The 13,423-nt window shown below is 34.0% G+C and overlaps 1 protein-coding gene across 1 annotated transcript in view; it reads right to left on the bottom strand.

Moving 5' to 3' along the window:
- Positions 1–13,423, bottom strand: part of EYS (eyes shut homolog) — a 1,726,005-nt gene that overhangs the window by 908,442 nt on the left and 804,140 nt on the right. The window contains exon 21 of the mRNA XM_059941649.1: positions 3,058–3,182. Within this exon, the coding sequence (XP_059797632.1) occupies positions 3,058–3,182 (125 nt within the window). The remainder of the gene's footprint in view (positions 1–3,057; positions 3,183–13,423) is intronic.

Below are 13,423 nucleotides of genomic sequence, written 5' to 3'. Positions count from 1 at the left end.
TATTGATCTTTGCTATTGTTTTCTTTGTTTCTATTTCATTTATTTCTGCTCAGACCTTTATGATTCCTTTCCTTCTACTAACTTTGGAGTTTGTTCTTCTTTCTCTAGTTCCTTTAGGTGTAAGATTAGATTGTTTGTTTGAGATTTTCCTTGTTTCTTCAGGTAGGATTGTATTGCTATAAACTTCCCTCTTACAACTTCTTTTGCTGCATCCCATAGGTTTTGGATTGTCATGTTTTCATTGTCATTTGTCTCTAGGTATATTTTAATTTCCTCTTTGATTTTGTCAGAGATCCCTTCGTTATTTAGTGAAGTATTGTTTAACCTCCATGTGTTTGTGCTTTTTACATTTATTCCTTGTAATTTATTTCTAATCTCATAGCATTGTGACAGGAAAAGATGCTTGATAGGATTTCAATTTTCTTAAATTTACCGAGGCTTGATTTGTGACATAAGATGTGATCTATCCTGGAGAATGCTACATGCACACTTGAGAAGAAAGTGTAATCTGCTGTTTTCAGATGGAATGTCCTATAAATATCAATTACATCTATCTGGTCTATTGTGTCATTTACAGCCTGTGTTTCCTTATTAATTTTCTGTCTTGATGATCTGTCCATTGGCATAAGTGAGGTGTTAAAGTCCCCTATTATTATTGTGTTACTGTTGATTTCCTCTTTCATAGCTGTTAGCCTTTGCCTTATGTATTGAGGTGCTCCTATGTTGGGTGCATAGATATTTATAATTGTTATATCTTCTTCTTGGATTGATCCCTTGATCATTATGTAGTGTCCTTCTTTGTCTCTTGTAACACTCTTTATTTTAAATCTATTTTATCTGATATGAGTATTGCAATTCCAGCCTTCTTTTGATTTCCATTTGCATGGAATATCTATTTCTATTCCCTCACTTTCAGTCTGTATGTGTCCCTAGGTCTGAAGTGGGTCTCTTGTAGACAGCATATATATGAGTCTTGTTTTTGTATCCATTGAGTGAGCCTGTGTCTTTTGGTTGGAGAATTTAATCCATTCACATTCAAGGCAATTATCGATATGTATATTCCTATTACCATTTTCTTAATTGTTTTGGGTTTGTTTTTGTAGGTTCTCTCCTTCTCTTATGTTTCCAACTTAGAGAAGTTCCTTTAGCATTTGTTGTAGAGCTGGTTTGGTGATGCTGAATTATTTTAGCTTTTGCTTGTCTGTAAAGCTTTTGATTTCTCCATTGAATCTGAATGAGATCCTTGTCATGTAGAGTAATCGTGGTTGTAGTTTCTTCCCTTACATCACTTTAAATATATCATGCCATTCCCTTCTGGCTTCTAGAGTTTCTGCTGAGAAATCAGCTGTTAACCTTATGGGTTATTTGTATTTTATTTGTCACTTTTCCCTTGTTGCTTTTAATAATTTGTCTTTAATTTTTGTCAATATGATTACTCTGTGTCTTGGTATGTTTCTCCTTGGGTTTATCCTTTATGGGACTCTCTGCACTCCCTGGACATGGCTAGCTATTTCCTTTCCTTGTTAAGGAAGTTTTCTAATATAATCACTTCATATATTTTCTCGGGTCCTTTCTCTCTCTCTTCTCCTTCTGCAACCCCTATTATGTGAATGTTGTTGTGTTTAATGTTGTCCCAGAGTTCTCTTAGACTGTTTTCATTTCTTTTCATTCTTTTTTCTTTAATCTGTTCTGCAGCAGTGAATTCCACCATTCTGTCTTCCAGGTCACTTTTCCTTTCTCCTGCCTCAGTTATTCTGCTATTGATTCCTTCTAGTTTATTTTTCACTTCAGTTATTGTACTGTTCATCTCTGTTTGTTTGTTCTTTAATTCTTCTAGGTGTTTGTTGTTTAATTCTTCTAGGTCTTTGTTAAAAATTTCTTACATCTTCTTGATCTTTGTCTCCATTCTTTTTCTGAGGTCCTGGATCATCTTCACTATCATTTTTCTGAATTCTTTTTCTAGAAGGTCGCCTATCTCCACTTCATTTATTTGTTTTTCTGGGGTTTTATCTTGTTCCTTCATCTGGTACATAGTCCTCTGCCTTTTCATTTTGTCTATCTTTCTGTGAATGTGGTTTTCATTCCACAGTCTGCAGGATTGTAGTTCTTCTTGCTTCTGCTGTCTGACAAAGATTTTTTTGGGGGAAAAGTAAAAGCTTTTAAATGGTATATATTTCTTCTATCAGAACATTGTAAGCTTTATTCTACTTCTTTTATCTTTAAGAATTATTGGCTGTTATTTCCTCTGGGGTTTCAAATAACCAGGAGCCCAGAACTCTGGGGTATCCACAAGCTGTCTTAAGTCTTCTCTGGGGTCTGTGAATAGTGAGAATTCTTTTTTAGTGACCAAAAATATCCCCCACATATATTCTTGTGAGATTATTATTGCTCAAGGAAATTCATGTATTCAACATCTTTTTGGGTGGATGAAACTAAATTTTGAAGGTAAGATGAGTGATAGAAGTCACAGGTAGAAAGCAACAAATCTGAAAGTTTAGAAAACTAGAGGAAAGAGAGGGAAAAAGATTCCTGGATGCAACTTGTTTATATCAGTATACAGTTAAAGATAATATGAGCAAAGGCAGAAATGGCCCAAAAGACCTGTTGTTAATAAAAAAGTTCCCCTTGAATAAAATCAGTTCATCCAACTTGTCCATCTCTGTACTGATGATCATTGGCAGTATAATAATGCAAATATTAGTGAACCAGCTTTTACAAAGGACTTGTTGTGAACCAGGCGCAATGGATATAGATAAAGATCAGGAATTTGAAGCTTACATAAATTTTGAAAATACCAGTAGTGAGATACCATGATCTAAGCACCAGGATTTCTTGCTGATAGCCTAAAGGATTGATTACTAGTATCACAGGGCAATGATTTCATATTTTTTAAGTGTGATCATTGCTTAGAAGCTGTTGATACTCAACAACATTATTGGTGAATTGATTGTCAAAATTGTATTGTACAAACACACACATATACAAGACACATATATAAATACATATATTTTGTAAATAAATGTGACATTTGCATGATCATTACTTTTTCATAATTACCTTGTTGACATTTGCAAATATATCCATTGATGTGATCCTCACAGTTCACACCATTTAGACATGGTGATGAAGAACTTTCATTTATGTTAATTTCACAAAATTTCCCAGAAAATCCAGGGAGACATCTAAGAAAGAAAAGTGAAAAATACATATCTCTATACAATACACATGAGTCCATACTGTAGAGTTAATATTTGTCAAATTAAGAATAAAATTAAGGACATGAAGTAGTCATTTATTATCAACTATTTATTAGTAGTTGATTTATGAGAGATAATTTAATGGATATCTATTAGTATTTTCAGTGAAATTAAGGCCAACTGATCTAAAAACAACCATAGCCACAAAGAAAAAGGGAAAATAAAAAGACTCAGGCATCATAGAGCTAAATCACTGTAGACTTTACTCTTTCCATTTTATTTTAAACATATGTAGCTTGGTATATATGTATGTGTGCATGAATGCATGTATGTATGTATGTATGTATAAAAGTACCTATGCCTGTACTATAGAAAATATTGACTAAGGTTTATTACAGGATAGTCAGTAAACTTTTAAAATATGGGTAAGCTTGATAATTATATACAGTGTTTCACAAATATTTAAATATTAAATGATTCCTTAGTGATCTGTTTTAGCCGAAAACTTGACCACATTTACTTAAATTTATAAAATAAGTAATTTTAAATTTAGCATGTAACTGAAACTGATATCGAATACAATATAACATTTAAAATATTGGTTGTGCTTATCCTTAGTTTGATAGAAATATCACCTTTCACCTTGGAATTCCCTCATTCAGATGTGTTTTCAGAGCTCTAACCACATGTAATTGGGAATCTCCCTTGAGGGAATAGAAAGGAGTGAACTGTGGCCCCAAAATAGTACATTTAAGTCCTAACACTCAGTGCCTGTGAATGACCTTATTTGGAAAAACGGTCTTTGCAGATGCAATTAAGGATCTTGAGATGACATCACAGTGAATTAACTGGGTGGGTCCTAAATCCAAAGACAAGTGTTCCTATAAAGAGGAGACACAGGGACACAGAGGAAAGAAAGCCATATAAAGAAGGAGGAAGAGCTTGGTGTCATGTAGCCCCAAGACAGGGAACACATGGATCTTCTAGAAGCTTCAAAAGTAGGATTGTTAATATATATATATATATGTATAGTGTTCAATGTTCATGACAGTTACATATTTACTGAATGCCTACAACATGAGAGATCTTTCAAAAAAGCTAAATATAAACATATAGGTACATATTATATATGTACATGTATTTGCACTCACTGCCACTGCCCAGCATCATGAGAGAGTTTGTACCCCATATAGCTTGCCAGGGAAAACAAATCAAAATTCAAAATTCAGAGTATGGTTTCTACTGAATGTGCATGGCTTTTGCACCATTGTAAAGTCAAAAAATCGTTAAGTCAACCATCATAATTTGGGCACCGTCTTTACTTGAAACTGTCAAATTTAAATTTTAAAAAGTCAAAGATAACTTTGTGTGTGCCTGTATATATACATTGTGTGTGTACATATATATGTATATATAGGATGTATATACATATATAGTCAGGATGCATAGTTTATACTAGAGTCTCTAACATCTCCAGAGAGAGTGTGGCCTTGCTGACACCTTGATTTTGGATTTCTGGTCTCCAAAGCTGTAACCAAATACATTTCTGTTGTTTTAAGCCACCAAATTTGTGGTAATTTGTCACACAATCCCTAGGAAACAAATACAGAGATTGACATTAGTGTCTGTGTCTGCTCATGCAATTCCTCTCCATACTTTCTTTTGGGATAACATTATACAAACCCCTTAGATGTCAGTTGTCAAACCATGGTCCAGGAACTAATAGAGGATCTACAAACATTGATTAAAGTGAAAAATTCATGAGAGTTACATATTTACTGAGTGCCTACAACACTGCAAGTAGTTCAAATGACTGACACATGATGTGTGAGAGCACAGTCTGAGGTGATGCTGGTGAAAAAGGAAAAATTAGTAAACGGAGGTTAAGAAAATTATACAATTTTGGATCACAATTTTTACAGTAGCTAATAAACTGAAAACTTATTCACCAGTAATGTTTCTAAGGTCACAGCACTAGCAAATTGCACAGGTGGATTTTTTTTTTAATTTTTATTGGAGTATAATTGATTTACAATGTTGTGTTTGTTTCAGGTGTACAGCAAAGTTAATCAGTTATTCATATACACAGATCCACTATTTTTTTAGATTTTTTTCCCATATAGGCCATTACAGAGTACTGAGTAGAGTTCCCTGTGCTATACAGTAGGTCCTTATTAGTTACCTATTTTATATACAGTAGTATGTATATGTCAATCCCAAACTCCCAATTTATCCCCCTTCTTACCCTCTGGTTACCATAAGTTTGTGTTCTATATCTGTAACTCTATTTCTGTTTTGTAGATAAGTTCATTTTTACCCTTCTTTTTAGATTCCACATATAAGTGATATCATACAATATTTGTCAGTGTCATTCTCTGTCTGACTTACTTCACTCAGTTTGACAATCTCTAGGTCCTTTCATGTTGGTGCAAATGGCATTATTTCATTCTTTTTTATGGCTGTTCACTCACCCACTAGCCAAAGATAGCCACTCTGTTTTATTTTGAGCAACTAGCTCTATCCAGCCAAAGCTAATAGATAACTCTGTATTAAATGATCCAACATGTTAGAGGGACCCCCAATATGTGAGACTGTCACTGGACCTAATTGAAAGCTCTCTCCTGACCAACAAACAGTAAGACCTGTTTTAACTATGTATGGATTTATGAGCTCATTCTGCACAATCAAGGTGAAATCTTCAATATTAAATTATCACTGAGACCAAGAACTTCCTCTTTGTAGCACATAGGAACCAAGGATAATTTCCTTTCAAAGAAAATTCTCCATTGCTGGTGGTCCCTTACATGGAAAGTAAACAAAGTTATGGCTCATTTGTTCATCACTGAAATGTTCATTTTCTTTCCTATAGTATCATAAATTGTTCATTAAAAAGAACAACTAAAGAAGATAGTGGTGCTGGTGGGGAGGGACAAATTAGGAGTTTGGGATTAACATATACACAATACTATATATAAAAAAGGTAAACAACAAGGACCTACTGTATAGCACAGGGAGCTATATTCAGTATCTTGTAATAAACTATAATGGAAAAGAATCTGAAAAAGAATATATATAAAATATAATCACTTTGCTGTACACTTGAAAGTAACACAGCATTGCAAGTTAACTATACTATAATAAAAATTTTTAAATATGCTCTATCAATTACATATTTGCCAGCATTATATGAAATGCTTATTTGTTCACATTCTTATCCATCATCAATATTAATATTGTTTTTAGCTTCCTCTGTAAAGGAAAAAAAAAAACTATGAGCTTTATAGGGTTTTTTTTTTGGGGGGGGAAGTAGGTTAGCGTTTTTTTTTTTTATTATTATTCTTTCCACAACTTCAGTTCCTATCACTTTATTTTTTTTTTTTTAACATCTTTATTGGAGTGTAATTGCTTTACAATGGTATGTTAGTTTCTGCTTTATAAAAAAGTGAAGCAGCTATACATATACTTATATCCCCATATCTCCTCCCTCTTACATCTCCCTCCCACCCTCCTTATCCCACCCCTCTAGGTGGTCACAGAACAACGAGCTGATCTCGCTGTGCTATGCAGCTGCTTCCCACTAGCTATCTATTTTACATCTGGTAGTGTACATATGCATATGCCACTCTCTCACTTCATCCCAGCTTCCACCTCCCCCTCCCTGCATCCTCAAGTCCATTCTCTACATCTGCGTCTTTATTCCTGTCCTGCACCTAGGGTCTTCAGAACCATTTTTGTTTGTTTGTTTTTAGATTCCACATATATGCATTAATGTACGATATTTGTTTTTCTCTTTCTGACTTACTTCGCTCTGTATGACAGTCTCTAAGTCCATCCACATCTCTACAAATGACCCAGTTTCGTTTCTTTTTATGGCTGAGTAATAGTCCATTGTATATATGTGCCACATCTTCTTTATCCCTTCGTCTGTTGATGGGCATTTAGTTTGTTTCCATGACCTGGCTATTGTAAATAGTGCTGCAATGAATATTGGGATGCATGTGTCTTTTTGAATTATGGTTTTCTCAGGGTATATGCCCAGTACTGGGATTGCTGGGTCGTATGGTAGTTCTATTTTTAGTTTTGTAAGGAACCTCCATACTGTACTCCATAGTGGCTGTATCAATTTACATTCCCACCAACAGTGCAAGTGGGTTCCCTTTTCTCCACACCCTCTCCAGCATGTATTGTTTGTAGATTTTGTGATGATGGCCACTCTGTATATCTTCTTTGGAGAAATGTCTATTTAAGTCTTCTGCCCATTTTTGGATTAGGTTGTTTGTTTTCTTGATATTGATCTGTATGAGCTGCTTGTAAATTTTGGAGATTAATCCTTTGTCAGTTGCTTCATCTGCGAATATTCTCTCCCATTCTGAGAGTTGTCTTTTCATCTTGTTTTTGGTTTCCTTTGCTGTGCAAAAGCTTTTAAGTTTCATTAGGTCCCATTTGTTTATTTTTGTTTTTATTTCCATTTCTCTAGGAGGTGGGTCGAAAAGGATCTTGTTGTGATTTATGTCATAGAGTGTTCTGCCTATGTTTTCCTCTAAGAGTTTGATAGTGTCTGGCCTTACATTTAGGTCTTTAATCCACTTTGAGTTTATTTTTGTGTATGGTGTTAGGGAGTGTTCTAATTTCATTCTTTTACATGTAGCTGTCCAGTTTTCCCATCACCACTCCACTTTTTGAAGAGGCTGTCTTTTCTTCATTGTATATTCTTGCCTCTTTTATCAAAAATAAGGTGACCATATGTGCGTGGGTTTATCTCTGGGCTTTCTATCCTGTTCCATTGATCTATATTTCTGTTTTTGTGCCAGTACCATACTGTCTTGATTACTGTAGCTTTGTAGTAGAGTCTGAAGTCTGGGAGCCTGATTCCTCCAGCTCCATTTTTCTTTCTCAAGATTGCTTTGGCTATTCGAGGTCTTTTGTGTTTCCATACAAATTGTGAACTTTTTTGTTCTAGGTCCGTGAAAAATGCCATTGGTAGTTTGACAGGGATTGCATTGAATCTGTAGATTGCTTTGTGTAGTATAGTCATTTTCACAATGTTGATTCTTCCAATCCAAGAACACGGTATATCTCTCCATCTGTTTGTATCACCTTTAATTTCTTTCATCAGTGTCTTATAGTTTTTTGCATACAGGTCTTTTGTCTCCTTAGGTAAGTTTATTACTAGGTATTTTATTCTTTTTGTTGCAGTGGTAAATGGGAGTGTTTCCTTAATTTCCCTTTCAGATTTTTCATCATTAGTGTATAGGAATGCAAGCGATTTCTGTGCATTAATTTTGTATCCTGCTACTTTACCAAATTCATTGATTAGCTCCAGCAGTTTTCTGGTAGCATCTTTAGGATTCTCTGTGTATAGTATCATGTCATCTGCAAACAGTGGCAGCTTTACTTCTTCTTTTCTGATTTGGATTCCTTTTATTTCTTTTTCTTCTCTGATTGCTGTGGCTAAAACTTCCAAAACTTTGTTAAATAATAGTGGTGAGAGTGGACAACCTTCTTTTGTTCCTGATCATAGAGGAAATGGTTTCAGTTTTCCACTATTGAGAAATATGTTGGCTGTGGGTTTGTCATACATGACCTTTATTATGCTGAGGTAATATCACTGATGAACATAGATGCAAAAATCCTCCACAAAATACTAACAAACAGAATCCAACAGCACATTAAAAGTATCATACACCAGGATGAAGTGGGGTTTATCCCAGGAATGCAAGGATTCTTCAATATACACAAATCAATCAATGTGATAAACCATATTATCAAACTGAAGAAGAAAAACCATATGATCATCTCAATAGATGCAGAAAAAACTTTTGAGAAATGTCAACACCCATTTATGATAAAATCCCTCCAGAAAGTAGGTTAGCTTTTTAAAAATTAACAGGCTTTTTTCTTAGAATAATTTTAGATTTATAGAAAAGTTGCAAAGGTAGACAGAGAGTTCCCATATACCCTATACCCAGTTTCCCTTATGGTTAACATTTATATGGTTCATTTGTCATAACTAGTGACACAATATTGATAGATTATTATTACCTAAAGTCCATATATTATGGATATTTACTTAGTTTTTACCTAATGCCTTTTTTCAGCTTCCAGGATCTTATCTAGGACACCACATTACATTTAGTTGTCACGTCTCCTTAGCCTCCTCTATACTGTAACAGTTTCTCATACTTCCTTCTTTTTGATGATTTTGAGATTTTTGAAGAGTTTTGGTTTAGTATTTTATAAACTGTCCTTCAACTTGGGCTTATTTAATGTTTTTCTCATGGTTGTTAAGGTGATATGGGTTTGGAGAATAAAGACATCATAGGAGAAATTCATTCTCCTTAAATCATATCAAGTGTACCCTTTAGGAGGAAGTTGCTACACACATCCCACATAAGGGGTTGGGAGTTATCCTCTATCTCCATAAGGGGCAAGTATCTAAAAAAATAATTGAAACTTTTGAAATTAAAAATTTTACTGGGATTTTTGAGTGATAGTGTTTTGAATCTATAAATCAAGTTGGGAGGAAATAACACTTTAAAAATATAGAGTGTTGCAATTAATGAATAAGGAATATCTTTATTTATTTAGATCATCTTTGAATAAGGAATATCTCTCAATATATTTAGATTATTTTTTATTTCTTTCATCAGAGTTTTTTGTTTTTCCACATACAGGTATTACAGATATTTTATTAGATGTAAACCTAAGTGTTTTACTTTTGGATGGTTGTTATTGTAAGTGGTATTAATTTTCTGTTTCTTACTTTTCAAAATTCCAGTGTTCATTGGTAGAAAGCAATTGACTTGTATATTGATCGTATAGCCTGCAAACTTGCTATATTAGCTTATTTGTTCTAAGAGTGGATAAAAAATTAGTAGACTCCTTGGAGTTTTCTTCAGAGACATCTGTGAATAAAAATTCTATCTCATCTTGTCCATCCTATAAATATTTTATTTCTTGTCCAATCTGTAAATATTTTATTTTATTAGGTTAAGGGAGTTTCCTTTCATTCCTAGTTTTTTGACAGTTTTATCATAACTGGGCTTTGACTTTTCTAAATTATTTTTTGTGTATCTATTAATATATTTAGATTTTTTTTTTCTTTTTCATCTGTTAATGTGATCACATGATAATAAGGTCAAATGATACTTGAAATAATATGACGCCACGATTGATAGGACTATGTTTTCTTAATCATTTGTTAATATGATGAATTGCACTAATTGATTTATGAATGTTAAACCAGCCTTGCTTTCCTGGAATGAACCCCACTTGTTGATTTCAGGCTTGAACATAGTCATCTTCTTGTTACCTGCAAAGGGCTTATGATTTTATTTTATTTTATGTTATTTTATTTTATTTTATTTTATTTTTTTTTTTATTTAAACCAGTATCCAATATTTTATTATATTTTATTTTTTGAATTTTTGAATTTTATTTTATCTTTTTATACAGCAGGTTCTTATTAGTTATCCATTTTATATATATTAGTGTATATATGTCATGATTTTAATTTTAAGCTTTAAAAGTTAAACTTTTACTTTTTGTTCTGGCAAGGTTAGGTGATGTTCACATTTCTAGCTTGGATGATGAAAAGATTCTGTAACTTCTTAAAATATGGAAATGCATAACAGTTTATAGACCCATACTCCATGAAAATATTTATACCATCACAAGTAATAATGTTTAACATACGGGGGAATTGGGTATTTATATTGATATTAATGGTAATTTAATCTTATACATATCTATCCACTTTATAAACATTTTAATAGAATTTATGACAGATTGAAATAGTATAGCCAATTTGTTTATCCAAAAGGATTTATTTTAAAAATACTAAGACACTTTTTTCCTAACAAGTAAAAAATTGAACAGACTGAAGTCAACTCTTCTTGGATCCATAAAGCCAGCAAGACACTGACCACAAGACTGGAGAGACAGACGGAATACAGGGATTCCTGGCTTTGCTGTAGAGACTCAAGCAAGGAAACCACCCCAGGAACCAGATCCAGGGCAAGACAACTTTCACTGGAAGTAATGAACTGCTGGAGGCTCACTGGGGACAAGTCTGAGAGTTAAAAACTCCATGGGGATCCAGTCATAAAGAGGCCTCTGGAATTTTTAGAGATTTACCTCCAGAAGTTTGACCATGTTCCCACAGTAAGTATGAGAGAAAAATCCCCATCTGCTTCTAGTAGGGGAGGGGAGAGGAGTCATTTTGAAATACACCAGAGCACGCTGTTCTTCTAGACATGGCCTGCTCTCAAGGGAAACTAGTTAACCAGACCCTATCCTACTGGGGTACTATCTGAACTTAACTGACCTGGGGAAGGGAAAGGCCCAGTTCCAATCAGTTCTAGCGTTCCATGTGGGAGAAGGAAAATGTTAACCCCAGCCCACTCTAGCCATCCAGCCCTACCTACAGGGGAGGAAAAAATTCAGAAACACTCACAGTCCAGAGACATAGGCTCACTGACAACTGCGACCTACTCAGAAACCCTAGAACACTGCCTCTCCTTCTACACCTCACACCACATTATTAAACACCTTTTTACAGCAATGGAATAGTATTCAGTGCTGGAAAGAAATTAGCTATCAAGCTATGCCAAGGCATGGAGGAACCTTGAATACAAATTACTAAGTGAAATATGCTAATCTGAAAAGGCTACATCCTGTGTTATTCTGATTATATGACATTCTGGAAAAGGCAAAAATATGGAGACAGTAGAAAGTTCAGTGGTTGCCATGGGTAAGGAGGGAAGGGGGATTAATAGCAGAGCACAGAGGATATTTAGGGCAGTGAAAATATCTTGTAGGATATTATAATGATGGATATGTCAGCATACATTTGTCCAAACTCATGGAATCTACAACACCAGGAGTGAACCCTAAGGTAAACTATGGTATTTGGGTGATTATGATGTGTCATTATATGTGTTCATCTTTGATAACAAATATACTGTTCTAGTGAATGATGTTAATAATTGGGGAGGCTATGCATGTATGAGAGTAAGAGATATATAGACAAATCTCTATACCTTCCTCTCGAATTGTTGTAAACCTGAAACTGCTAAAAAAAAAAAAAAGTCTTTTTAAAAACAGTAAGGCACTACTAAACCATGAAACTGTCATATACGGTTTTTAACACAGGACTTGATCTACCATACTGAGGGAAGAGGCATAAAACACAAATCGATTCTGAAACATGGCAATTCAAAAACATTGAAAGCAAATATCTTTTAATGAGAACTCAGAATAAAACTTCACAGAGACCTAACCTCATACTTCCATTTGAGTACTTGACAGTCACAAGTTTGTTTGAACCGATATTAGCAGGTGGTGGGAGCCACCCTCAAGTGATTATTCAAATAGGGAAATACTGCTTCATTACCGGTTCGAGATAAGTGCAAACGGAATCATTTAGTATGGTTTGTAGCTACTTTGATAACAACCTCACCTGAACGCTTTCTTATAAGCACTCCGCTGGTTACCACCTCTTTCCTTAACTTTTCGAAATCCTCCTCTAGATACCCACTGTTCTTATTGCTGCTACTGTTGCCTTGATATGGCTACCTTTATTTCACATTTACTAAGATCAACATTGTGGTGTTTCTTTCCATTTTCTTCTTTGCTTGTTCCTCTTCCTTAAAGACAGCAAAGCATTATCGACCTCTCTTACTGATCTTGTTCGTGGGGAGCTCATGGATTGCACCACACCAAAACCCTCATTTAGGCATTTATCAAGTTAAATTATGAAGCACATAACAAAGAAGTCTGGAGATAGCTTATTAAACAAATAAAATAATGCCTGGTATCATATATTAAGGTGAAAAAAAAATGATTAGTATTCAAACACTGAATTTACATCCCACACAATCAGTTTTATTCAGAAACCTTTTTGATTTTAGTTGACAAGTGTTACAATTGAATTTAAATGAGATTTAATTTAACTTACACACATTCACTAAATTCTTCTTTGACTTTGAAATATTTACTTTCCAGTTTAAAAAGAAATATAGTTGTAATCTCTAATATTCCATTTGCTGGATTTAGTAGCATCGTTTAATTTAATAATTTTTAAGAAAGGAATGACATTATAGAATAATTTTTTTAAATTGCAAAACATCAACATTAAATATATGAATTTTAAATTCTCAGAAGCTGAAGTAATTATTCATTATTGGGAATTTTGCTGAAGCTGATAAGTCTCAAGTTAGAATAGC

The sequence above is a fragment of the Balaenoptera ricei genome, chromosome 12 (genome assembly GCF_028023285.1).
Source record: "Balaenoptera ricei isolate mBalRic1 chromosome 12, mBalRic1.hap2, whole genome shotgun sequence".
NCBI classification, from domain to species: Eukaryota; Metazoa; Chordata; class Mammalia; order Artiodactyla; family Balaenopteridae; genus Balaenoptera; species Balaenoptera ricei.
This window is presented reverse-complemented; position numbering and strand designations above follow the sequence as displayed.